The sequence below is a fragment of the Capra hircus genome, chromosome 11, assembly GCF_001704415.2.
Source record: "Capra hircus breed San Clemente chromosome 11, ASM170441v1, whole genome shotgun sequence".
In the NCBI taxonomy this organism is placed as follows: domain Eukaryota; kingdom Metazoa; phylum Chordata; class Mammalia; order Artiodactyla; family Bovidae; genus Capra; species Capra hircus.
This window is the reverse complement of record NC_030818.1, coordinates 103,997,771-104,024,061: the sequence shown is the minus strand read 5'-3', so window position 1 is coordinate 104,024,061 and position 26,291 is coordinate 103,997,771. Positions and strand designations below refer to the sequence as shown.

General features: G+C 62.1%; 1 protein-coding gene across 4 annotated transcripts in view; it reads left to right on the top strand.

Annotated features, from left to right (window-relative positions):
• The window catches only part of VAV2 (vav guanine nucleotide exchange factor 2), a 177,850-nt gene that overhangs the window by 148,159 nt on the left and 3,400 nt on the right, over positions 1-26,291 (top strand). The window contains exons 10-28 of one of the 4 annotated variants that reach the window (XM_018056168.1): positions 745-840; positions 1,628-1,696; positions 3,006-3,092; positions 5,604-5,654; positions 5,773-5,807; positions 6,506-6,638; positions 8,522-8,631; positions 9,942-10,043; positions 10,405-10,493; positions 13,231-13,247; positions 14,037-14,058; positions 14,968-15,095; positions 16,273-16,347; positions 17,585-17,637; positions 18,837-18,953; positions 21,412-21,499; positions 22,713-22,836; positions 23,706-23,792; positions 24,712-24,869. In XM_018056168.1, the coding sequence (XP_017911657.1) occupies positions 745-840; positions 1,628-1,696; positions 3,006-3,092; positions 5,604-5,654; positions 5,773-5,807; positions 6,506-6,638; positions 8,522-8,631; positions 9,942-10,043; positions 10,405-10,493; positions 13,231-13,247; positions 14,037-14,058; positions 14,968-15,095; positions 16,273-16,347; positions 17,585-17,637; positions 18,837-18,953; positions 21,412-21,499; positions 22,713-22,836; positions 23,706-23,792; positions 24,712-24,869 (1,641 nt within the window). Of the gene's footprint in view, positions 1-744; positions 841-1,627; positions 1,697-3,005; positions 3,093-5,603; positions 5,690-5,772; positions 5,808-6,505; positions 6,639-8,521; positions 8,632-9,941; positions 10,044-10,404; positions 10,494-13,230; positions 13,248-14,036; positions 14,059-14,967; positions 15,096-16,272; positions 16,348-17,584; positions 17,638-18,836; positions 18,954-21,411; positions 21,500-22,712; positions 22,837-23,705; positions 23,793-24,711; positions 24,870-26,291 lie in introns of all 4 variants that reach the window. The other 3 variants (XM_018056166.1, XM_018056170.1, XM_018056169.1) reach the window with 3 other exon arrangements.

Genomic DNA, 26,291 nt, shown 5'->3' with positions numbered 1-26,291 from the left:
AGTGCGCAGGGGAGGGCACTGACCCAGGCCCGGGCCAGCCTGGGCCCCCTGGGTGCAGCTGTGGCAGGGCCCCAGGACCAGATCTGGCTTAGCAGGGGGGGCCACGGCTGACCCCTGACCCTGGTCTGTTTGGACCCTGAGGGGCCCCCAGGTGATGGACGTTTGCTGGGAGCCACGGAGTCTCCCAGCCCCGCGAGTCTCACCCCCTCGAGCCCCCGACCTGAGCTCCTCTCCAGGCCCCTGCCACCTTTGGGCAGCAGGCGGTTCACAGAGACGGGGTTTCCCGGGTTGTATCTGGCTGCTCGGATGGTTTCCAGGGTGAATCCTGGTGGCATGTCCCCTTTCTCCCGCAGCGTTGGGAGGTGACACGCGCCTTGGAGAGGCCGGCTGCCCCTGTGTATCCAGGCAGCCTCTGGGAGCCCTCATTCCTGAGGTGGTCCCCCTTAGTGTGAGCTGGCTCCCCTGAGCATCTCGGGTAGACCCCAGGCCAGGGGTCGCTCAGAATCCACCTCCAGGTGGCCACTGCAGACTCCCGAGGCTGCGAGGCGCGGCAGGCCCCTTGCCCTCTGCACATACCGGATGGGGAGGGTATCTGAGAGCCTGACCAGAGACACACTGGACACCCGGGCTGTAGTTCAGGGCTCGGGTCTGCCCTCCTCCCCAGGCTGGGAGATGGGGGTGCTGGGGTCTGGCATCCCTGAGCAAGGATGCTCTAAACCCACTTGCTGCTCCCCCGACGCCCAGGAATGCACCCTGAAGGTCCAGGACGGGAAGTTCAAGCTGCAGGACCTGCTGGTGGTCCCTATGCAGAGGGTACTCAAATACCACCTGCTCCTCAAGGTGAGACGGGCCGGGGCGGGTCAGGGCCCACAGAGCCCAGGGTGTGCGGTGGGGCCCACAGACGGGCCAGGCTGACCAACGAACAAGCAGAGGAAACCGCCCACGCCTACTGCCCAGAAGCTGTACAACAGGGACTTCCCTGGTGGCCAGTGGTTAAGACTGTTCACTCCCAGTGCGGGGGGCCTGGGAGTTTGATCCCTGGTCGGGGAACTAAGAGCCCACATGCCGAGAGGAGCAAGCCAAAAAAAACTGTAAAATAAGTATCAGGAGCTATGCAGTATTTTATATGTATCACGAGTATTTGTCAGTTAATACACCGGGAATGTTACGATTCGGATTAGTAAGAGAAAATAAAATGGGAGGCAGAAAAGCATCCTCAGGCCAGAAATAAGAGCTCCGGGGCCTGGGCTCTTAACCCAGTCCATGACCTTCCTGGAGTCATGAGAGCAGGAAGCCCTTCAGGACGGACAGGCTGCTGGGGGGACGGCAGTGTCCGCGAGGTGCGGGCGAGGCTCCTCAGTGAGTCCACAGGTCCCCCTTCTGCTCAGCTCCTGGCTGTGTGCTGTCTTAACGTCCCTGTCTTTATCCATGAGAGTTGGGGACAGCTCACCTCAAAGCCATGTGTCCCCTGGGGGTGGCCTTGCCATCGGTCTGGAGTTGGGCAGTCAGACCAGAGCCTGCGCGGGGGCCTTGTCTGGTGGCGGGGGGCTGGCTCCCTGTGCACACCTGGCGCTGGGTGGGGGGCAGGCCCAGCCCTGGGCATGACCGGTGCCCTCTGCCCCTCCAGGAACTTCTGAGCCATTCCACCGACCGGCCAGAGAGGCAGCAGCTCAAAGAAGCTCTGGAGGCCATGCAGGTGGGTCACCGAGGCAGGGGAGAGGCCGGGCAGATGGCTTTCCGGGCCGGGCTGCCGACTTGGACCGGACCTGGGCTAACCTGCCCTCTGTGACCGGAGACGTAGATTGTCCTGGGGTGGCAGGAGACACCGGAGGGGGCAGGATGGTGGATGAGACCCTAGGGCAGAGGGGCCGTGTGTGTGTGTGTAGGGGGTTCTCTTCTCTTCCCTAGCCTCCCCGCCGGCCCGCAGCGGCTCCCCTGGGGCTCCGCTCCTTCTCTCCTGCCTCTGACTGTCCACTGCTGCCGTCAGCAGAACCCAGGCAGCGGACTGGGTCTGGGCTGCCTGGCCCCATGGTTCCCTCTGTCCAGCCCCGTGGCAGCGGCTTCTGAAATTCCCCCCCACCCCCAGCCACGCTGCCCCTCCCCTGCCCGCTCCGTCCACGGAAGCCGCTGAGCAGCTCCGCCCTGAAAGGAGAGCCCGGCTCTGTCCCTCCCCACTCAGAGCCGGCCGTGGCTCCCGCCACCCGTGGCTCCCGCCGCCCGCGGTGCCTGGCCCCTGATGCACCCCCTTCTGGGCAGGCTCCCGCGGGGGCTCCGTCCTTTCTCACCTGTGCGTTGGCTTGGGCTGAACTTGGCCCCGGTCACCGGGCCGTGCCGTGTGCCTTCTCCGTCTTTACAAAGCCATGTTCCTGGGAGGCCCGGCCCTTCACTGGCTTCTGCGCCCCGCAGCTGGGTGGTCTGTCAAGAGGTCCTCTGAGTGGCCTGTCCTCCTGGAGAGCCTTGCTCCAGGCCGTGGGCCACGGGGGCTGGACGGTTCACTGTCCTGCCTTCAGGTCTCGGAACCTGCCCTGCTGGTGGGCTTCCTCGTGAGGACGGGCAGGGGGCACTGGAGGGGAGCCCGAAGCCGACTCTTGCCCCCCACCCACCCACCGCCCGCCCCAGGATCTAGGTGCCTGCCCCCTTGGCCTGCTGGAGCACGGCAGGCAGTGTCCCCTGGGGACCGCTGGGAGGCTGCAGCGCGCGGACAGCCGGGCCCAGGGCTGCCCTTGCTCCACAAGGAGCGGGCCGGCCCAAGTCTCCTTGGCTGCTCTCTTCCTCTCGGACCGAGTGACGGTAGAAAGGAGCCACTCTGGTCTATGGGGGGTTTCCCGGCCCGCCGACGGGCTGCGCCTTTCCACGCTCATTTGTCAAGTGGGTGACGCTTCTCACGCCGCCTCACTTCGAGGCCCAGTCTCCTCTGGAAACAGGATGGTGCTCCGAACATCCGGCCCTGGGACGGCACCCAGCACGGGCCTGCTAACCCCCTCCCCACCTCTGTTGTGCCCCAGGACTTGGCCATGTACATAAACGAAGTTAAACGGGACAAAGAGACCCTGAAGAAGATCAGCGAATTTCAGAGCTCTATAGAAAACTTGGTGAGTGAGCTGACTGCCCAGAGCGTGGAGATAATTGCAGCCGTCTCTCTCTCTCTGTAGATGTCGATATAATTTCTAAACATTCCTCTCACAATCTTGACATTGAATAAGCGCAAGGGTGACCGCACACTGCCCGTCGGGGTCGTGGAGGCAGGTGCAGCCCTGCCCTGTGCTGCCCGCCGAGAGAGGGGAGCAGCTTCTGGAGCTGAGTCTGACCTTGAACTGCCGGGCTGTGCACCCTGGCTGGCCCGGGTGCCCTGTGGCAAAGGTGGCCGCTGGCTGAGGGGCGGGGCCTGAGGGGAAGGATGCTCGTGACTGCCCCGCCCTCCCTGCCTGGCCTGGACCAAGACTCTCTTGGGTCCAAGAGGGGGATGCGGCTTCCGGGGTGCCGTGGCTCCTCTTGGTCCGGGCCCCCTGGCCACCCCGTCTGCGGTCCCTGGGAGGGATGGTGGAGAGGGTTTAGTCACCCTGTCCCGGAGCTGCCCTGGATTCTCCTCTCTATCTTGGCCTCTAGCAGGGTGACGCCTCGCGGGACCTGATCCCCAGGTCCATCAGAGGCTCAGCTTCGGGCGCTGGGTGAAGCACTCTGTCCTGCAGGGAGGGGAGACGGGCAATCCCAGCAAGCAGGCCGGTGTTCCCCCCGCCCCCACTGTGTCTGCAAGCGCCGGCCTCGTGCGGCCTGCAGGACGTTTAGCCAGGGTTCCTCCTCTCGGCACTGCTGACACCTAGAGCCGGCTGCTCGTGGTGGGGGTGTCTGTCCTGTGTATCATGGGATGGTGGGCTGCACCCCGGGTCTCTGTCCACTCGATGCCGGCAGCACCCTGTGCTTTGGGGACCCAAGTGATGACCACCACACACACCTCCAGACGTCGCCAGATGCCCCTGGGTGCAGGATCACCCTGGCCACAAACCACTGGTTTGCACACATTTTTACCTCCTGGTCCCTGAACTTACAGGGTCTGGGGGAGTCGCTGTCTAGGGCAGATCCCCGGGCTACCCCACCAGAGTCAGAAGAGCCCAGACGGGACTGCCCGTGCAGACACGGGGTGTGAAAACCACGATGTGTCATCCAGCAAAGAAAACAGAAGTTGCCAGACAGCGTTATGACTCGACTGATTTTTCTCTCCTGTCAGAGGGCAGAGCAGGTTAAGGGCGACCGTGCCAGGCTATTGGCGGTGGTGCCAGTGCCTGGTGGGGCCTGGCCTGTCCGTCATCCCCTCTGAGTGTCAGATGTTTTCGGTGGATGGATGGGCACTACTTTCGTCATGCAACGACTTTTAAGTTTTCACGTATGAGCAGTTCTTGCTCATTAAATAGCAAAAATTAAACAGTGGACGAGCAGGTGTGTGGTTTTCTTTGGACCTCGTCCGAGCAGGTAGAACTAGTTAGTGCCTGTCTTCCCGCACTTTGGAGATGAGACCTGAGGTCTCTGCGTCACTGATCAGGGTGTTGGTCCCACTCTGTGTGACTCCGATGCTACACTTTTTTCTTCTTTTAAAATTTTATTTATGTTTTGTTTTTGGCTGTGCCGGCTCTTGGTTTGCTGCACAGGCTTTCTCTGGCTGTGGCGAGTGGGGGCTGCTCTCTAGCTCAGGCGCAGGGCTTTCTCTTTGGGGTGGCTTCTCTTGCTTTGGGGCGTGGGCCCTGGGGCCTGAGGACTGCAGCAGCTGCAATTCCTGGGCTCTGAGCACAGCCTCAGTAGTTGTGGAACACGGGCTTAGTGGCTCCGAAGCATGTGGGATCTTCCCGGACCAGGGATCGAACCCTTGTCTACTGCATGAGCAGGTGGATTCTTTACCACTGAGCCACCAGGAAAGCCCCCACGATGCACGCTCAGTTGTGCTCTGGAAGCTTCTGGAAAACAGAAAACTCTGAAAGAAGACCCTGAAAGCCTCCATCATAACTCTGGGCGAGCTGGCCCCAGAGCACTTTGCAGCATCTCTCCTTTATCTGTCGGCGTGGACAGGCACAGGGCAACCTGTCCAGAGCGGTCTCTTGTGAATCAAAGCAGAGCTGGAGGGACAAACCAGGCGGAAAACTAAACTGAAATCCCTGCAAACCAGAGAGAGGGTTTTGACTCGGAGGCTCTTCCTGTGGCAAATGAGCCGCAGCAGGACCCCCGCGCCCCGCCCGCCCTCCTTCTGATAAGCGCTGTTTGCTCTCTTTTTTGGTCCGGTTTCTCCGGGTCGGGGCGTCTGGCTTTCCCCATTAGGTTTCCACCCGGGCTCCACACAACAGTGGCCTGTTACTGTGAGCCCCCCATCAATCGCCCTTTGTTGTGCAGAACTGAGGGGAGTCCAGAGTAGGGGCTTCAGGCCCAGTTCCTCCCCACCCTCCCCTCCCCGCTCCGTCCTCAGCAGCAGCCGGGAACCGCAGGGCTGGTCTCCCACGGCCCCCGCCTTCGGTTTCCGTGGGAAGCGGCCGCCCCGAGCACGTGCCCACCTGCGTTTCTCTCCACGTAGGGAACGCGCTCTGGCTCCCGAGCTCACGGCCTTCTCCTTTCTTTCCCAGCAAGTGAAACTGGAGGAATTCGGGAGACCGAAGATCGACGGGGAGCTGAAGGTCCGGTCCATAGTCAACCACACCAAGCAAGACAGGTGAGCAGAGCGGGCCCCGGGCCGGCGCACCCCGAGTCAGACGCCCCGCCCCAGGGGCCCCCCACGCCCTCGCAGGTGGGGAGGTCCGGTCCATAGTCAACCACACCAAGCAAGACAGGTGAGCAGAGCGGGCCCCGGGCCGGCGCACCCCGAGTCAGACGCCCCGCCCCAGGGGCCCCCCACACCCTCGCAGGTGGGGAAACAGCTTTTCCTGTGAATTCAGCTTCGGGTTGCTTCCTTCCTTCTCTGAGAGAGACAGCCAGTGGCTGCCCTGCCCGTGGCTGGCATTGCATGGGGTTGGGGGCCAGCCGGAGGCTCCTAGGGGGGGCTGTGTGAGTTCTCTGCCAAACGGACGGTCAGGAGTGCCGGGCGGGACACAGGAAAGCCCCCGGTGAGCTGGCACGGCCCTAGTGTGTTCAGCCTTCCGCTCACACCTGCCATGTCCCAGGCCTGGGACCGTGGCCGGGGTCACAGCAGATATGAGCCCTGCCCCCTCAGGGCTCCCAAGTCCAGTGGGCAATGCACATGTCAGTGGGAGTGACCGTCGGAGACTAGTGCTGCAAGGAAGGCCAGCTCAAGGGGCAGAGGAGCCCATAAGCACCTCGGGCCTCTGGGCAGGAGCCTAGGTGGGCTTCCTGGAGGAGGTGTATCTGGGCAGCTGCGGCCTGGCTGAGGGGTCAGAGTTAGCCAGGGGGGTGGACTCAGGCTCGGGGAGGGAACAGCCCTCCCGCCCCCCACCCAGGCGCCCGTGGCTGTCACGTGACCTCAGAGCCCAGCTGGCTGAGCTGACGGGTCCCGGGCCATGCTGCCGGACAGGTACTTGTTCCTGTTTGACAAGGTGGTCATCGTCTGCAAGAGGAGGGGCTACAGCTATGAGCTGAAGGAGATCATAGAGCTGCTCTTCCACAAGATGACCGACGACCCCATGAACAACAAGGACGTCAAGAAGGTGGGCCCCGCTAGGGCTGGGCCCGGGGAGGCGCTGACCCCACTGAGGGAGGCGTCGTGGGGTGGCCAGACAAAGGGAGGTTGGTGGGCGGGCCGGCCTCTAGCCACTCTGTCAGGCCCAGCACCTCCCTGGCCTCTCGTCTGAGTCTTTTCCTGGGGTTGGGGCGGGGGCCCCAAATCCACATCCCAGCTCCCCAGTGAGGACGCTGAGTGGGGGCCCTGCCTGAGGCCTCTGGTAGAGTCCAGCCTTAGACATTGGCAGCCTGGCTCCAGCCCCTGTGCCCTTGCAGCAAGAGACACTGCTGCCCCTCCCCATCCCTCCCACTTTGGACGAAAGCGCTGGATGGGTCTTCCTGTGGCTTGTCAGACTCTGATATCCAGACAGGGGGCTGTGGGCTGGTACGGGAAGGGCCATGACTGATGGAGGCGGGGCCATGACTGATGGAGGCGGGGCCATGACTGCTGGGGGAGGGGCCATGACTGATGGAGGCGGGGCCATGAGGGATGAAGGCGGGACCATGACAGGTGAAGGAGGGGCCATGACTGATGAGGGAGGGGCCATGACTGAAGAAGGGGGACTTGACTGATGAACAGAGACCATGACAGATGAAGGCGGGGCCATGACCGCTGGGGGAGGGGCCATAAGGGGTGAAGGCGGGGCCATGACTGATGGGGGAGGAGCCATGACTGATGAGGGAGGGGCCACGACTGCTGGGGGAGGGGCCATGACTGATGAGGGAGGAGCCATGACTGATGAAGGAGGGGCCATGACCGCTGGGGGAGGGGCCGTGACTGCTGGAGGCAGGGCCTTGACTGAGGGAGAGGGGCTGTGGGCGTGCAGGGAACCAAAGTGCTGAAGAGCCTGGGCTCTCGAGCTTACAGGTGGAAAGCAGTAGCTCCTCCCAGGCGCAGGGCTGAGGCTGCAGCCCACTACCCGCCCTCAGTGCAGCCCGTCTCCTTCCCCTCTGGGAGGAGGGCCTTGCCCTGGCTGCCGCGTCCCGGGGCACTTGGTGTGGGCTGTGTCCTGAGCTGTGGTCACCGACGCGGGGCTGGGCCGGGCTGGGCCGGGCTCCTCGATGACCTCATCTCCCCTTTTCCTTCCCTTTCCTCATGCTGCCTAGTCTCACGGGAAGATGGTAAGCCCCCGGCGCCCTGCTCACTGCCTTCGTGCCTCTGGGCCTGGTGCTGACAGTTCTTCCCTGAGCCAGGAGTGGGGCCTGGGGGCTCCAGGGGTGGGGTCTGAGGGCTTCGGGTGGATCTGGGGGCTCCGGGTGGGCCTGAGCCGGGCAAGCTCATGGCATTCTCCTCGGCCTCTGGCTTATGAGACGACGCGTGTTGGTGATCAGAGATCTATCTGCAGTTGAGGATGTGAACTGACGCCCCCCCCGCCCCCCACAATCCGGTCCCTGGAGGTTGAGGACGGGGTGCTTTCAGAGCTGAGGGGTTTTGTCTCCTCTCTGCCATCTTCTCTTTCTTCTTTCCGTCATGCCCTCTTTTCATCTCCCCCTCTAGCTTTTCTGACACAAACGGGCTCATATTTTCCAAACGCTTCTTCCTGGCTCCCTCCGGAGGCCCTGAGTGCTGGGCCGGCCTGGTGGTGGTTGAGGGCTGGGCGGGCTGGGCGGGGTTTGCTTCCGTGGCCCATGGCCGCCTCTGCCATTTTTAGTTTGTTTTCTGTTGTTCTGCTTCCGACCAGTGAGCTTTTCTGGCATCACACTCAGGGAGTGAGGTGGGTGGGCCGCCATCCTGGAGGGGCCCCGGGACATGTCGTTAGAGGGCATGTACACGTAAGCGTGCGCATGCAGACGCGTGCGCACGCGCAGCCCGGCGCGAGCGTGCCTGCGTGCCCGCGCCTGTTCCGAGCGTGCTCCCGTCTCCCCGCAGTGGTCCTATGGCTTCTATCTCATTCACCTGCAAGGCAAGCAAGGCTTCCAGTTTTTCTGCAAGACAGAGGACATGAAGAGGAAGTGGATGGAGCAGTTTGAGATGGCCATGTGAGTGTGCCACGGCAGGGTGTGCGGGAGGCCGGCCCCGCGTGGGCTTCTCAGACGAGAGGTCCTTCAAGCGACGGGAGGCTCAGCCTGTCTCCGTCGCCCTGGGTGAAGCCAGTCCCCTCCCCCAGGTGGCATTCTTGATCCTTAACCTACCAGCAGCCAGAGGGCCCGTCCCCCGGAGCCGAGCCTCCCACACCTGTCTGGCTGGGCGGCAAGTGGCCAGGAACGGCCGTGATGCCGGAAGGACTCATGGTGACCTGGGTCCCTGGGGCCTTCCAGGCTGCGGATGGTCACCTTTGAGGAAAGCCCCAGAACCGTCTGTCTGTGAAATCCAGGAGGAGCCCCAGTTGTCCCACAGAGAAAGCTGGTCACGGGGGTCCCCAGCCACATCAGACCTTGAGCCCTGGGGGCCGGGCCTGGGGCCTCCGGGCAGGTGCACTTGCCTCCCCTCCTGGTGGAAGGGCGATGCTGGTTCTGGGGTTATTGGGAGGCTCAAACAGGGTCCCACGTGGGGCATGTCAGAGGAGGTGGCAGCCAGGCGGTGAGCCCCGCGGCTTCCAGGGGCTGTAATTTTCTACCCATATTCTATTGTGAAAAACTTCAAGTGTTTATCCAAAAACGACGTGGTAAATGCCCTGGCTCCTGCGCTCACACCTTGAGCTGCTCTCTGTCACATGCTGTCCCCCTGCCCCCTCTCCACCCTGTCCTGGAGTCCCCTGCCCACCCCCCACCCTGTCCTGGAGCCTCCTGCCCCCTACTCCCGCTGCCCTGTCCTGGAGCCCCGTGCTCCCCCTCCCCCTCACTGCCCTGTCCAGGAGCCCCCTGCCCACCCTCCACCCTGTCCTGGAGCCCCCTGCCCACCCCCCACCCTGTCCTGGAGCCCCCTGCCCCGCCCCCCCACCCTGTCCTGGAGCGTCTGCTGGTGGACTTGCTCTGGTGAATCGCAGACATGGGTGCAGCCCCCGCGACATTTGAGGGGACCCATTGTGAGCTCATGATTCATTTATATTTTTCCATCTCGGGCTCGCACTCAGGGACATCCTTAGCGGGTTTGCTGAGTCGTGACAAGGGGTTGCCCTGGCCCACACCCAAGCCCTGTCCAGAGACAGCCCTTCGCTGTCACCCTCAGAAACTTCTCGAAAGCCTCCGCTTGGACCCCCACTCTCCCCGGGGCGTCAGGGTCCCCGGGTTGGTCCGGGAGTTCTGGCAGCGCCGGCTCTGCATCCTGGCCCCCTGACCCCTGGCTGCGCCCTGAGCCCGGCCGATTCCGGGGCTCCCGCATCAGTGGGGCTCGCTCTCCCTCCCGCCAGGTCAAACATCAAGCCCGACAAGGCCAACGCCAACCACCACAGCTTCCAGATGTACACGTTCGATAAGACCACCAACTGCAAAGCCTGCCGTATGTTCCTCAGGTGAGGGCCCTGCCCTGCCCACTCCCGGCCCCCGAGGGCGCCTGGGGCTGCCCTGTCCTGCGTTCTCAGAGCTGAGCGCCCCTAGGCCAGCGCTACGCTGGGCCCCAAACAGCCAGGGGAGCGGCCCGTCTATGTGGGCCCGGCCTGCCCTCGGTGCTTGGGATCCAGTGGGGAGGGGAGGCGGTTGTCCCAGGGGGCCCGTCACAGGAGCTGCAGAGCCAGGCCGATCGTCCAAGGGGAGGGCCAGCACCAGGCTGTGCGTTCAGGAGGGGGTCCTGGGGGCTCTGGGCTGGCTGCTCGCGAGGGGCGGAAGGCCAGGCAGGCCGGGGCTCACCTCGCCCCCCGCCCTCCCCTGGCACAGGGGTACTTTCTACCAGGGCTACCTCTGCACCAAGTGTGGCGTTGGGGCACACAAGGAGTGTCTGGAAGTGACCCCTCCCTGCAAGATCAGTGAGTACCGACCCTGCCCCGCCTCTGGGGCGCGAGCCCTGGGGGCCGGCCCATCCCTCAGCCGCCCCTCTTCTCCTTTCCTGCGGTGGCGGCCCCACAAGACAGGGACCGGATGAGCAAGCCGAGGCTCAGGGTCGGGGCATCTGCCCCTGGGCACACAGACCCAGCCTGAGAGCGGGCGGGGGCGCCACAGCCAAGCCCTCCTCCTAACCGCCCTCTCGCTGGCTTTTCTCTGCCTCTTCAATGCCTTCAACGCCTTCTGCCTTTTCTCTGCCTCACAGCAGTTAAGACCCTAGACCCCTACCTGGCCCAAGGCACAGAACGTCCTTGGCAGTTCGTGGAGGTTTCCCTTCACAGAGGAACACCTCGGCCCCTGGGTCCCCTGCATGCCCAGCATTTATTACACAAGGCTCCCCTTGCCCCCGAGCCCATTTGTCAGATGGGAAGGCTGAGGCTCCTCTGAATCATCTTGGTTTGGGGGATGAGCTGGGGGAGTGCCCAGCCTAGAGCTGCTGGATGGCAGCCGGAAGCCTCAGACGGTTCTGAAAGATTGCAGCCGCCGCGGTCAGGGCTGGCTGCCCGTGGCACAGCACGGGCATGGGCCTGTGCTGAGTGTCAGCACCGCTTGCCATGCTTCACGTGGGCCCAGCCGACCCCGCGGCCCCGTGAGATGGGGCGGCTACGCTGCCATCCACGCCTGGGGGACCTGTGCTCAGAGAGGCCTGACACGCTCCAGGTAGATGGGAGGACTTGCCAGGCCTGCTGATCACCCAAAATACCAGCACCCGGAGCAGGAGAGTTTCTGTCAGTTCTTCACTTCCTGCGGCTGCTGGCCCAGTGCCCTGACCCGGGAGGAGGGTCCGACAGGTCAGCCTGGACCCCCTCATCCCAACTGAGCCCGCTGCCGCCCATTGTGGCCCAGCGTGCTGCTCTGCTCCCAGCTGGAGGGAGCCGCCGGCCCCCCTGGCCCCAGAGAAGGCGGCTTTTCATTTTTGCCTGTGGATACCGCCCTCTGGTGGCCGCGTGTCCTTCATGTCAAGAGACCGGACGGTTCATTTCTTTTGACTTTTTTTTTTTTTTTTCTGATCTTGAAAGTAACGTATTTATTTGTCAGAAATAATAGAGGGCCAAAAAAAAAAAAAAAAAAAGAAGAAATGGAATAAAGAAGAAAATAATTATCTGTTATGAGCGTATTAAGAAATAATCAAAGGTGGTATTTGGCGTATTCCCTGACTCATTTTCTAAGTTTTAAATAATCTTTCTGTTTCTCCTTGCCCTCTGATTGTCAAATACCCACTTTCCATACAAAATGAGGAGGAAAGTAAAGGGGATAAAAGCAACTCATGATCACACCAGGCAAAACCAGCCGCTGATGGCCGTCACACGCCTTCTTCCTTTTTTTGCAGTCCCCCATTCCCATCCTTTTTAGGTTTGTGTGTTTTTCATATGTACAGCTGGGGACTTCCCGGGTGGCGCCAGTGTAAAGAATCCGCCTGCCAATGCAGGAGACGTAAGAGACACGGGTTTGATCCCTGGGTTGAGAAGATCCCCTGGAGGAGGAGGACAAGGCAGCCTACTCCAGTATTCTTGCCTGGAAAACCCCATGGACAGAGGAGCCTGGCGGGCTAGTCCACGGGGTTGCGCAGAGTCGGACACAACCCAAGTGACTTAGCACACACACGGACAGCTGAGGCCTCACCGGAGAGGCCATGGTGTGTCTTTCGCAAGCTGACATTGTCAGCATCCTCTCCGTGACTCTGAGAGCCCTGGTGGGCACCGGGCTTTGTTTTAAGAGGTCGTGGTCCCTCCAAGGGCAGGTGCATGACCCCCTCTCTTGTCTCTGCCCTGCCGCAGCCCCGCCTGGCTTTTTCTCCTCGGCACAGTCCAAGCTGCTTCCTTTCCTCCCACGTGTTTATCCTTCCTCTCTGGGCCAGGCAGGTTTGCCTTCTGCTGCCCCCGGGGCCAGGATGTCCCAGGGAGATGCTGGTCCCTCCCAGGGCACCTCTTCCCAGGAAGCCTCCCCTGGGGGCACCAGCTGCCTGGCCGCCCGGTGCCTGACACCCCTAACCTCTGCTCTTCAGGGTCGGATTCCTGCATCTGCCCAAGGCAGGCTGCGATTGTGAGTGTGAGGTGGTGTTGAAGGCCCTTCAGCCACACGTCAGCCGCTGTGGCGCTTGCTTTGTCCAGCGGTGGAGTTGGCCGCCTGGCTGGTTGGATGGCTGGGGCCCAGCCCAGTGCTGTGTCCTCCCCTAGGGTCACCCCAGGGCAGGCGGAAAGAATCTCTAGAATGTTCGCCTTCCATCTGACAAGCTGGCGTGCCCCGTGTGCGAGGGCGGGTGGGCTGACAGAGTAGCTCGCCTCCTCCGCCTCCTGTCCCTGGCCCATGGCAGGCGTCACTGGTCAGCTGGGGCTCTCTCCCCTCTGGGCCGGGGTTCTGCCCAGTGGCTGGGGAGCTGCCACCTGGGAGCAGCCTTGGTTCGTGCAGGAAACCTGTTGGCCATGGGGGCTTCTCCCTTGGGCCCCCTGTAACCAGAGCTCAGGGTTTGTCGTTAAAAGTAACAGGGATTTTCACGGTCACCAGCCGTGCGTGTCCATAATCCTTGTCTGAGCCCACGGGCCTTGATGTGCCCCTCCTGGCGCACTTGGGCGCCCCCAGCGGGTCTTATCATGAGGCAACAGCCCCCTGGTCCACAGTGCTGGCCCCTTGCCCTCTGACCCCCGTGTGCTTCCATTTCAGGTTCTCCTGCAGACCCGGTGAGTCCGCCAAACCGTGCCCTTCCCACTGCCCTGCACCACACACCACGCTGTGCCCGGAGCCAGAAAGACCCAAGCATTCCAGCCCTCAGGCTCGTGGGGCCAGGCTGGCTCGCAGAGCCCCCGCGGCTCACGAGGGCCCTTTGTTTTCTGTTGTGGTCACCACACAGAAACGGGCCCCCGGGCGCGGCCTCCTGGCCGACAGCTTGTCCCCCAGCCCAGCTGCTGCCTGCCGTGTCCTGCTGGTGGCTGTGGGTGCTCAGCTCCGCGACAGGCATCCACCCACCTCCCTCCCGTCCCGATTCGATGTAGTGCCCTGTCTTGAACTAATCAGAGATGAAGTCGCTGAGTTCACTTACGGGCCGTGGACGTCACGTCTTTCCCCGGCCGTGCGGTCCAGCACTTAACAGGCTCTTACATGGGGTGCAGAGATGTGCCCCACATTTATTGTGTGCAGCAGGACCCGTCCCAGACAGAGAAGACAAGCCCCAGGCTGCGAGCAGGGGTGGCCCGGGCGGGGTGGTCAGGGCAGGCTTCCTGGAGGAGGTGGGAGTTAATGGTCAGGGGTGGGAGGGGGAAGAGGACAGATGTCCCGGGGCTGCGGAGGGGCGCCGAGGTGGAGGGTGAAGGCCCCACGGGGGAGCTGTCACAGGTCCCTGAGGGTGTCCAGGGCGTGTCCCCTCTGCTCCCTCCTCCCTGCCTTGACCTCTCTCGTTGGGGGTAGGGGGTGGGGGGTGTCTCGCTTGGGCAGGCTTCTGTCCTCACTGTTGTCTGTCCTTGCCCTCACAGGAAGCCTCTGGAGCAGGGCCAGGTGAGTCTGGGACTTGGGCCTTCTCTGCTGTCGTCCTTGTCGGCAGTCACCCTGGGAGCCTGGGCCTGGCCACGGCGGCTGCCGGCTTTGCCCCAAGTTCTCAGCTCCGGGCCCCAGGACCTGTGCGTCCTCTAGCCCCGTCTCCCTCCTGCCTCCATGGCCAGCTCCCCTGGGAGCCGTCTTAGTTTCTGTCACAGCGCCGGGGTGGGGACAGGGCCCAGCCTGCCCAGGGTCCTTTCAGCCCAGGAGAGACTCTGAGCTGCGGCCTGGAGACCCCGAGCGGAGCAGATAGCTGTGCTCCCAGTTTCTCCCGTCCCCCGTGTCCCGGTTGCTCTGAACTGGACCAAAGGAGAGCTGAAAGCATCAGGAGCGACACAGCCCGAGCTGCAGACAAAGTCCAAGCCAGTCATGAGAAGCCACGCTCCCGCCTCCGGGGCACCAGAGTCAGAACCAGACCTGGCAGATGCGGCCCATGCAAGGCTGGGCCGGTCAGAGCAGGGCTCGAGAGACCCACAAGCTCTCGGGGGCGCAGCCGGGCCCCCGTGTCAGCCCGGAGCAGCCGGGTGGCTTGGTAGGCCGCTGACCCCGCTCCCTTCTCTAACGGGAGGAATGTGCGATCTCCCGCCACCGGTCCCAAGGTGTCTGCAGGAAGATACATAAAGTGCTCTTTATAAACAGGTTACTGTTACGGAAATGGCACCCTGCATCTGTTCATCACATAAATAGTTTATTGATACTTACGATATTTAACAAAGAGACATGGGAGTCTTAGGGGAAGATTTCAAGGAGGGACGCTATAGGGCCTCGTCCACTTCCAGGAGCCCCGAGAGGTCCGAGAAAGCCGAGGAGGCCAAGGGCACCTTGGGACGAAGTCACCAAGCCAGGCGTCTCTGGCCCTGTCCTCCGCAGGTCCCAAGATGGTGGCCGTGCAGAATTACCTTGGCAACCCTGCTCCCCCTGGGAAGCCGGTGCTGACCTTCCAGACGGGCGATGTGATCGAGCTGCTGAGAGGCGACCCCGAGTCTCAGTGGTGGGAGGTGGGTCCTGGGAGGTTCTCGCCCCCATCTGCCCCCCTTCACTCCCCAGGGCAGAAGTGGAAGTGCCGCATTTCCAGGCAGGGGTGGGTTTGCGGTGCTAGACCATCAGAGGGAAGATGGCTGTTCGCAGGGCCTGGGTGCCGGGGTGTCTGCTTTGACATGGCAGGGGGAGCAGCATCCCCTCGCCAGAGAGACCGTCGTCCGAGTCCTCTCCCCGCGGCCTCCTGCCTGGGCTGTGTCCTGTACACCTCTCCCACCCTGCTTCCCAGCCTGCCCCAGTCCAGGCCAGCACCACGTGCCCAGCGCTGGGGGGACAGCATGTCCGAGGCCCTGCACAGCCGTCCCCCAGGAGACACAGGTCCCCGTGATGGTCTGTGGTTCTGGGCTGAGAATCCTGCTGTTCCGGTTAGGGGGCCTGAGAAGGGGGGTGGGATGGCCAGCGCTGCTCCTCTCCTGAGCCCCACCCCCGGGGGTCCACATGGCGCCTCAGGAACCCGGGGCACTCACCCAGCCCGGGGACCACAGTGACCTGCTCAGAACTGACGCCAGCGCACGTGTCCGTCAGCGCCGAGTCCTGTCACTGGCAGCCTCGTCGCTGCGTGCGGTCCCCCCACTGAGTCCTTGCTCACGGCTCACTGCGCTAGGCCGCGCCTCACGTAACTGCAGATTTGCGGGCTGAGTCGGTGGCTGCAGTCCGGTCTCCCCCACGCTGACCCAGCCACCCACTGCCCCTCCTTTCCCCAGTGTCCCCGGGGCTCTGAGGTCTGAGTGGTCCTGCAGAGACTCTTGGCTGATGGGAAGGTGGGGATTGCTGGGGGAACCTTGGGAGGGAGCGGGGAGAGTGAGCCCCGGACCCCAGGTCCATGTCCCCTTGACAGCTCGGGAAGGGCCGGTGTGGATGAGAGGAGATGGCTTCCAGGAGGCGGGCTCTGGTCCCAGTGCTGAGCGAGTTTTATCCCTCCTCTGGGGCCTCAGTGTCCTTGTCTGGGAAGCGGGGTGCTCCCGCTTCACCTTTCTGCCCAGAATGGCTCTGAGTTCAGCTGAGGTGACAACAGAGAGGTGATGCTGTAACAGGCTTCTCAGGGACTCCCCTTGTCCTCCTTGGGATAACCCCCTGCCTCCCCCCAAAACTAGCCAGGCCAGGCCCCGCACACCCTGACCCTCTGTCCACTCCCAGGGTCGGCTGGTGCAGACCAGGAAGTCAGGCTACTTCCCCAGCTCGTCTGTGAAGCCCTGTCCTGTGGATGGAAGGGTGAGTACTTTTCACGGAAGCTTCTGGATTGTGGGGCCAGGGTGCCATGGGTGCTGAGAACATCCTTCTCACTCAGACACCCTGGGCTTGTTCAGGCCATCGCGAGCTGGCCTCAGAGCTGGGACGGGTGCTCTCCTGGGGGAAGACATGGCTGGCTTTAAAAACACTAAAATGGGCATTTCTGTAGCAGGCATCACAGGCCAGAGACCAGCTGCCTGGCTTCAGCTTTTCGGGCCTTCATAGGTCTTCTCCCTCAAACATAAAGCTGCAGAGCTAGGGACTGTGTTATTTAGAAAAGAGGCAATGTGGCATTTCTTTCATCTGAGTGCTGTGGAGCAGATCCTGCTGTGTTACAAAAGCCATCTCACTGTCAGCCTTGAATGAACAGCGTCACCCCCATGCCCCTGGGAAAAGAGCTAAAACTGAGAGAATGAACCTTCTCTCAAAGCGGCAGGAGGCAGGTGCAAGACTCCTGGGACCCTGGTCCACCCATGGGGCCCTGCCGGGCCTCTGGCCCCACTGCCCAGCCTGCTGCTTCAGCTCAGGCCATTGCCCCGGTCAAGGAGAAAGCATTTTTGGACATGCCTTGCTGACAGGGCAAGGGGCCAGAGCGCAGAGGAAGAAGATGTCGCCGGCTCACTGAGCGGTCTGTGTGTGTTGCGGGAGGCACTTCCTGGCCCTGGGCCTCAGTTTCCCCACCTGCATGGTGACTGGGGTGGGGTGGGGACAGGTAGTCTGGCGTTTTTACCCGTCCTGTGGTCCGGTGAGGGCGCCCAGGGGAGGGCTCTGGCCAGCAAGGGCACAGCATGGGGTCTGCAGAGCGGCCCGGGTCACCTGCAGGTGCAGCCCCCCGCCTGCAGACACTACTGCCGGCCCGTGCCCGCCCTCGGGGCCGCGGCTGTCTGCACCAGGGAGCGGGAGGGTAGGGGGTGCTCCTGTCCACCGCGGAGAAGCCCCAGCAGCCTTTGGGTTGCTCTCCTCCTGCCGACAGCGCGCCGGTCGTTGAGTGCTATGTGTTCATTCAGTCAGTCAATCATTCATTCAGTCAGACCCGCCGAGCACCCGCCTAGAGAGGGTGCGTCCCGGCACCTCCCAGGCCAGGGGCTCTGGGCAGAGTCCACAGACGTGCTGGGAGCCAGGGCTGGGCCCCCGAGCTCGCCGATGGTAGGAAACCGCTGGTCCCCACGCTGTGGACCGTCCCCGGGAAGACACTGACCCCAGCGTTCTCTCCTGCCAGCCACCCATCAGCCGGCCACTGTCCCGGGAGATGGACTACACGGCGTACCCCTGGTGAGTGGGTCAGCGGGGCCCCTTCGTGCTGGGGGCGTGGGGTCCCTGGCTGCCCCCCCCGTGTCTCCAGGGTGGCTGAGCCCAGTTGCACACGGCCCCTTCTCCGCTTCTCAGCTGTGAGTTGCTGGGAAACAGGGAGAATATTCTCTACCCCAGGTAGCTGTTTCCCTGTCAACAAACAGATCATCAGGTTAGAACATTTAGGAGAATGAAATCTTTTTTAAACGGGATCTTACGTGAGTGTAAAATATAGACAAGGAGGTGTGAAAGTGTTAGTCGCACAGTCGTGTCCGACTCTTAGTGACCTCATGAACTGTAGCCCGCCAGGGTCCTCTGTCCATGGACTCTCCAGGCAAGAAGACTGGAGTGGGTTGCCATTTCCCTCTCCAGGGGATCTTCCTGACCCAGGGATCAAACCCAGGTCTCCTGCATTGCAGGCAGATTCTTTACCATCTGAGGCATATATTTAAGGCCAAAAGTTATAACTGTATTTGCTCATACAGTGCTTGATGAGAGAGGTGGGGCTGTTTGACAAATAAAATGTGAGCGTGGATGTGGGAGACGTGAGTCTCAAACGCAGGTCGACCTGGGGTCCAGCGTTTATCGCTCCGCCTGCTGGCTCACCGGTTGCCTGGGACTGGGGCTCAGCTGCCACACCCGTGTCTCTGAGGCCCCAGGGTCTGTTCCCTCTAGGTCACTGTTCACTGCATTTGGATATGGAGGGTGGAGGACTTGGCTTTGATTTTTCACTTGACGCACAAGAACTTCACTTTTCTAATGAATCCATTTACTGAAGTCCCAACTCAGCCATACAGGGAGATGCGAATGGGGTCAGGCTTAACAAAGCCTGGAGAAGAGACGGGCTGGGGGTGGGCTTCATTTTCATAGAGATAGAAAAGCTTCCAGACACAAAGGGTTAGGACACAAAACAAGACCCTACGTGAGCAGTTTGTGTTTTTTCCTTCTTCCTAAACAGTAAGAATTTGGAAAGGATATTTTGATCTAACGCCTTTTCCCTGAATGCCTCTTGCAGATCCTGGGTTCTGGAGGGTGAGACCCAGGTACACTGGCTGGCCTCTGGGCCCCGCCCACCCTTCGCCCCGCCTCCCAGGGGCGTGGCCTCGCTTCCCAGTAGGCTCTTAAGCAGGTTGTCCTTCAGGCCGTGTGAACACCGGGTTCCGTCTCCTCCTCTGCTCCAGGTTTGCCGGAAATATGGAGAGGCAGCAGACCGACAACCTGCTCAAATCCCACCCCAGCGGGACCTACCTAATCAGGGAGCGGCCGGCGGAGGCTGAGCGCTTTGCCATAAGTATCAAGTACGTGGAAGCTGGGGTGGGGAGACCCCTGCCCCGGTGCTGTTCTGCATCAGGGCATCCACATCCCCTCCAGATCCTGGGCTTGCTGGGTGTGGCCTTGGGACGTGCCGCCGACACTGGGCACTTTAGGCATGAAAGGCTTCAGCCCAAGGCCTTGGTGCTGGGCTCCTCCTGCCCCGAAGCTGCCCCCTCCTGGGTCTTCTGTCTCCTCCTCAAAGGATGGGATCTGACTGGTGGCTGGTCGCCCCCGGCACAGGACATACCCTGGACCCGCGTCTCGGGCCAGTGACTAGAGGGCTCCGGTTTGCTGTGACCTCAGCGGGGTCAGGAGCCCTGAGCAGGGTGGTCTGTGTTCAGGGAAGCCCTCCTCGGGTCTGCTGGGTGGGTGCTGGGGGTGGGGGGAGGTCCATGGCAGGGCCGCTGGGTGCTTCGAGTGAGTAACAGAAGTCTGGTATCAAGTGAGTAACAGACGTCGACATGAGGGGGCAGGGAGGCCCTTTCTGTAGGAGGCAGGAGTGCCTCTGGCTGTTAGGGGCAGACGAGAACCGAGCTCAGCGGGGCCACACCCAGGTCCTGAACACACAGCCCATTCTTCCGTTTCAGCTTTTTTTCTCCCCTCTCTCTACACCAGCCTCTTCTACATCTGGGGGCCCAATGGGGTGCCCAGCAGTGGGGGCCAGTGCTGACCTGAGCACTTGCCACTGGCCAGTGTGAATGTATGTGCACGTGTATGTGTACGTGTATGTGCACGTGTGTGTCATGTGAGACCGTGTGCGCACACGTGTACGTGTGTGTGTGGATGTGTGCGGGGGGGTGTGTACGTGTGTGTGCGCGCCTGTGTGGACCTCCCCCTTCCCCACCCCGCATTACTGAGGGGTCTGCAGGTGGCCGCTCCCTGGCCATCCAGGGCAGGGTCCCACTGTATAGAATGGCTGCCGGAGGACCTAGGTGGGAGTGCCGCAGGGGAGGACCTGGGGAACCAGGAGGAGTTGCGACTGAAGATGAGACCCTTCACCCAAGTGGACAGCCTGCCCCGGTCCCCACAGCCTTTCCAAGAGGCCCCACAAATGTTTGAGCCTGAAAACAACACACTGGTTTTTCTAAAATGCAAAAACCAGAGGACGCCTGAAAGTGTTCACTGGAAGCAACAGCGGTCCAGTGACCGCCAGCTGGACATGGCCTGGGCCACCTGGCACACAGCACTGCTCTCGAGCAGAGGTCAGCCGTACCTGCTATGGGTGATGGGGCTTCATGAGGTGTGTGGCCCAGTGTGGGTGGGGCCTCCCACAGCAGCTGTCTTGGCAGGGCCCCAGGGAGCAGAGGAGCGTGAGGCATGGTGGCAGGTCCGCGGCAGAGGCGCCCCTCACCTGGTGGGAATTCACGGAGCACCTTCTGGGTGCCGGGCCCGCAGTGCTCTGGAGTGGGGCTCAGAGGGCCTTGTCCAGGGAGCTTGGCAGGGGAGAGGCGAGCACGCTCACTTACTCTGAATCCAGGAGAAGCAGGGTGGTGGCTGCACCACAAGGTCCCACTGGAGAGGAGGCTGGCCAGCTGGGCGTGTGCGTGCTTAACAGCTCTTTATTCCGTTCACTGGTTTCCAGACGGTAAACCAGCCTTGCCTTCCTGGAACGTTCCATTTAACCGCGGTGTAAAGTCCCTCTTACATGCCGGGGTGTACAGGGGTGCGTGTGGAGAGAGAGTCACTGTAATGATGGTCTGTTGAGGATTTGTGCCTCTGTCATCCTAGGGGATGTGGTGTGTGGTTTTCTGTACTCGTGATGTCTTTGGCTTTGGAGTCAGCTGGCAAGAGGCGGGGTGGTGTTTGGAAGGGAAGGGGTATGAGCTCTCCTTTGAGGCCACATTTGAGTTGAGATCTGGGACACAGGCAGGGTCCTGAGGGGGGCAGGAGGTTGAGCATTCTGGGCTGAGGGCACAGCCGGAGCTGGGGCCTGGAGGGCCTGTGCTCGGCGTGGCTGAGGAAGAGCCCCTCCTGGCGCGAGGGTGTGGAGGAGGAGAGTCTTAGGAGGCAGTTGCATAGCTGGGGTGAGGCTGCGCCCCTAGGGCCTCTGACTTGCCAACGGTGCTGCTGAAGCCTCAGGGTGGGGGCGGGGGGAGGCCGGGAGGGGGATGTCCCCAGTGCAGACAGCAAGCAGCATCCTGGATGGACGTCTCCATGGGGCTGCGGGGAGCCCAGGTGTGGGGCTCTGGGGCCCGAGGCCTTGGCTGACCCAGGAGTTTGGGCTCCAGACAGACCAGGTGGCCTGGTGGATGGATGGACAGACAGTCGGAGGCAGGCCCAGGCTGGGGCCGGGGGAGAGGGCCGAGAGGGAGCAGTGAAGAGCAAGAGTGTGGACCGAGGGCCTGGGTCTTTGCTCCAGCTCGCATGCAGTAAGCCCGGAGCCCTGCGGGGCGGGGCCGCACAGCCTGCACGGTGACCACTGCGCCCGTGTGCTTGGCCTAGGTTCAACGACGAGGTGAAGCACATTAAGGTGGTGGAGAAAGACAGCTGGGTCCACATCACAGAAGCCAAGAAATTCGAGAGCCTCTTGGTACGTGGTCCTGGGGGGCTCTCACTGGCCCGGCCCCGAAGGCGGGGGGAGGGCCCAGGTCTCCCACTGAGGCCACTCTGGGGAGGAGCGGCCCCCTGCAGTCCCTCCTGCAGGCCAGGCTCCCGGTGGAGAGGGCCCAGCAAGCGTCCCCCACTGCTGGGCCAGGGGCTGCTCTTCTGCGATGGGGTGGGGGGTGCTCCCACTGAGAGAAAGATCCAGGAAAGCTGGTCTGTAAGGCACCTTGGGATAGGTAAGGCAGCTCCCAGGTCAGGACCTCTGTCCCCTAAACCCTGAGGTGGACAGCAGGGTCACCGGCCTCCCACAGCCCATTCATGCAGAGCCTCTGCGGGAGCCAGAGACCGAGGCCCAGGGAGGCTGCATCCAGGTCTGGCTGCCGGCTGGACTCACGCACATGGGGCTCCCGGTGCCTGCTCCTGCCTCGCTCAGAACCGTCCCGGCCCAGCCAGAAAGCCATGAGTACATGAACGGTCCTCCTTAAGATGATTTGAAGTTAGACCCAGTGTTTCTTTGCTCAATCACACGTGTTGTGTGTGTGGAGACCGTCTAACCAGAGCTCGTGGGCTCTCAGACGTCCCACTGTGGCCGCAGAAAAGCACTCGGTAAATGGCAAAGTGCCCGCAACGTGCCCCCAACCCTGACGTTCTTGTTTCAGGGTGAGTCCCCCCCCCCCCGCCTGGAGTGGAGCCCAGGCGTGCTTTATGGGTTCCTCTTTCAGACGATGCCACCGTTCACATGGGACCCAACCTTAGTTCACCTCTGGGCACGGTGAACACTCACCGGGGGACGGCCCTCTCTCTTCCAACCCCGCTGTAGCCGCGTGGCATTCAGTCACATGGATACGCTGTGGGTTCCAGAAGCACTTCCCTGCTGCTGGGTGGGTGGAGGTCTCCGAGTTTTCCCTGTTGTGAAGTGTTGCAGGGCGTGTCTGTGGCCCTCAGTCCTGGCCTTTTTCCCTTGGCTCCTCCTTTAGAAATGTTTGGGAGAGAAATTGCAGGATCAAAAGCTTTTGCCGTACTGACTGTGCCCGCCCCCTGTCTGGGAGCTGGGGTGGGGGGCAGCTAGGAGGAGGGGCAGTTCCCGAGTCGAGGAGACGAGTCCTCTGTGAGAACCTGAGGCCGGGGCGGAGGCGGGGCAGGGTGCCCGGGAGGACTGCCTGGAGGCGGAGGCAGCAGTGCCCGTGTACATCCCGCAGGAGCTGGTGGAGTACTACCAGTGCCACTCACTCAAGGAGAGCTTCAAGCAGCTGGACACCACACTCAAGTACCCGTACAAGGCCCGGGAACGCACAGCCTCCAGGGCCTCCAGCCGCTCCCCAGGTAACGCCCCTTCAGGAAGGCTTCCAGCGGACCTCACCGAGGCCCGAGCCCCTTCCCGATTCCCGCCCCTAGGAGTGGTGGCTCAGGTCCCCCAGCTCTTCGCCAGTACCGTGCCTAGCCAGGGTGCCCGGGCAGCCCCGTGTGACCAGTCGGGGGTGCCAGCTCTGAATTGGAGGCCAGCGTGGGGAGGGAGCCGGGCAGGTCCCTTCTGTCCCCAGATCCATCCCTGTGCCCCAGCCCCCTCCCCCGCCCCATCCCAGGGACCCTGGCTGCCAGGGAGCCGGAGCTGGGACCTTGACTTGGGGACGGGGCTGCCTGGCACAGACGGGGCCCAGCTGGAGAGACGGGCAAGGTGGGGCTGGGGCCAGGTCTTGGAGCCACCCTGCTTCGTCCCACTGCAGGGGCCCGTAGAACCACAGGCCCCCCGTCCCGGGCAGAGCAGGCCAGAGAGGAAGCCAGGCCTTCAGTGAGCGCCTCCTGAGCACAGGCGCGGGGCCGGGCCCTTCAGTGAGCACCTCCTGAGTGCAGGCATGGGGCCGGGCCCTACAGTGAGTGCCTCCTGAGTGCAGGCGCGGGGCCGGGCCCTTCAGTGAGCGCCTCCTGAGTGCAGGCATGAGGCTGGGCTCTGCACGTGTCCTTTCCTGTGTCCCTGCTCCAGCCCACCCGCTGGGAGGAGCTGGTCCAGGACGTAGGTGCCGGGGGCGGGGCCGAGGGCAGCTGTGTCCATGCCCAGGTGGGCCTCAGGGCTCTGGCGCTTCCTGCCCTCCTGCCCTCCTGGCGCACTGGGCAGCGCCCCCATCCCTGCTGCCTGTGTCTGCGTGCGGATGCCCCCAGCCCCGCCTTTCACCTTCTCTCTCGCCTCTTTGCAGCTTCCTGCGCTTCCTACAACTTTTCTTTTCTCAGTCCTCAGGGCCTCGGCCTTGCTTCTCAGGGCTCCTCCACGCCCTTCTGGTCAGGTACCGCTGCTGCTCGGGGGCGTGGGGGGCCCGGGCTGCCACCAGCCAACCCACAGCCCCAGCCTGAACGTGTCCACCGCCACTGCAGCGGGGATGGGGCGGGGAAGCTGGACGCTGGCGGGGATGGGCGGGGGCCGCTGCAGCTCCTGTGGACACCGTCGGGCTCAGCCCTGCCCTCGCCTTTGAATCGCTCACCCCCGTGACCCCTCCCCAGCTCATTGGCCATGCCCCCTACTGCTTCCTGGGGGCTTGGCCTCTGGTAGCAGCAAACGGCCCGGCGGCCCCCTTGAGGGAGGTGGGCCCCGCTCAGCAACTGTAAGGAGGACTTGTGGGACTGGGTGCAGGGGGACAGTCTCAACCGGCCCTGACTGCTCGGCCAGCTGCTGCCAGAGTCAGAGCCCACCCAGCAGCTGTTTATGCCACCCCCGCCCCCCACCATCGTGTCCATCAGGACTCCTGGGTCCCGGGCCACGCTGCTCCAGCCCGCTTTACAGTTTGGTTTGGAACCAGGGACACGAGGGAGGTCAGACACCAGTGCCCTGGGGTCCGTTTCCAGGCCCTTGTCAGGGTGACGGCTGGGGGCTGGGCAGCAGTCACCCTGCAGTCCACTCGTGAGTTGCCCAGATGCTGGGCACGTGGGAAGGCCCTCAGGGAGCTGTGATGGCCCCCAGTGTGGGTGGTGAAGCTCTCGCTGCAGCCCGGTGGAACTCACGTGGCCCACATGCCTGCAGCCTGGGGCACCCACAGAGGATGGAGGGGCCCTGGGGTTGGAGCTTGGTCTGTCCCTCTGGAATCTTTGTGCTTGACAGCCTCCTCTGTGGGCACAAGGCCAGGCCCCGGGGGAGAGACCCAGCTCAGTCTGAGGACCCCCACCCTGGAGGCCCCGACGTCACCGTGTGACGCCACCCGTCTCCCCCAGCAGTGTTTACACCCCGTGTCATCGGCACGGCCGTGGCCAGGTACAACTTCGCCGCCCGTGACCTGCGGGAGCTCTCGCTGCGGGAAGGTGACGTGGTGAAGATATACAGCCGCATCGGCGGGGACCAGGGCTGGTGGAAGGGCGAGACCAACGGCCGGGTGAGTGGGTCGGCCTGGCCCCCGGTCCCAGTCGGAGACCCCAGCTCACCCTGGGGCTTGGGGAGGCAGGGCTCCGGCCAACACCAAGCACCACCGTGCCCCAACCCTGTACTCTCTGACCTCGACCGGAAGACTTGGTGTCCACGGGCTCCGAGAGCTGGGGTCACGTTGTGAGGAAGCGACTTCCTGGCTCGGATCTGGGCCCCTGGCCGGTCTGACCCTGTGTCTGTTCTCAGTCCTATTCTGGGGTCCATTGTGGCGAAGGCAGAGACAGATGTTGAGTGCAGTCTTCAAGTCAGTTGCTTGTGCCTGACCCTCTTTGCAGGCAGGTTGCCTTGGGACTGAGAGCAGAGCCTGGGTGCCCTCGCTGGGGTCCTGCCCTTCCTTAAGACCCCATTTACACCTTGCTATGGGAAGGGACACATAGTATCCCCAAACAGCCTGCAACTCTAAGACCCATGGCTCCTTATCCTGGTACCATGTCTGGCCTCCCTGGCTTTGACCAGTTCCATTGGCATTCACCCAACACCTGAGCTCCACAAACCACTGATTAGGAAACGTCCAACTTTTGGGGGGCTGCAGCTGTCCATGGACGTGGCCAGACTTGGCTCCCGTCACTCACTGTACCATTGCCAGGTGGTGGAAACTGGCCTGCCTTCACGTGGCATGTTGTCTGCCCTTGGAGACCCCTGGGTCTGACCTTGTTTCCATCTAACAGCCCTTCGGAAGTATGAGGACACTGAGTCCTAGGCAGTTGACCTAGAGGGCTGGGACCACTAACTCGCAAAGTGTTGAGAGGCGCCTGGAGCTTCATAAGCACACACCTAGCCCTTCACTTGAGTACTTGGTTCAGGTGATATCTGCTGAGTTTCTGCACTATAAATGCGCTGTAATTAATAAGTAATGTGCAGCGTAATACTTTGAAATCGGATAAATAGCTTGTCCTCATCAAGCTTTCCCCTACTAGTTTTATCATTTGTTGATTAATTTTGCCTATTCAGTTATTTCTATCATGGTAGAAAATAGTGATTTTTCTATCTTTTCTTTTATACTTCTTGGTGGGCATTCTACTGAAAGAAAAGGCTTTCACTTGTCTACGTGGTCATTCCCGCCCCCTGCCCCACGAATCAGTCATCTGTCCACCAAGACCTGTTTCCTTTCTGTGAGCCATTGTATTGAGTTCATTTTTGCAGGGTATTTTTACTGGAACTAGAATTCTAGGCTGGCAGCTCTTTTATTTCCGCACTTTGAGGATGTCTTTCCATCGTCCCCAGCCTGCCATCATTTCTGTATAAAAGTCCGTCAACATTCTTACGGTGGTTCCTTTGCAAGAAACGGGGGCTCCAGGTGAAAAAAAAAATCTGTTTTTCATCAGTTTTACCAGAATGTGCCTGTGGATGTGTTTTTCCCCTGTATTTACTC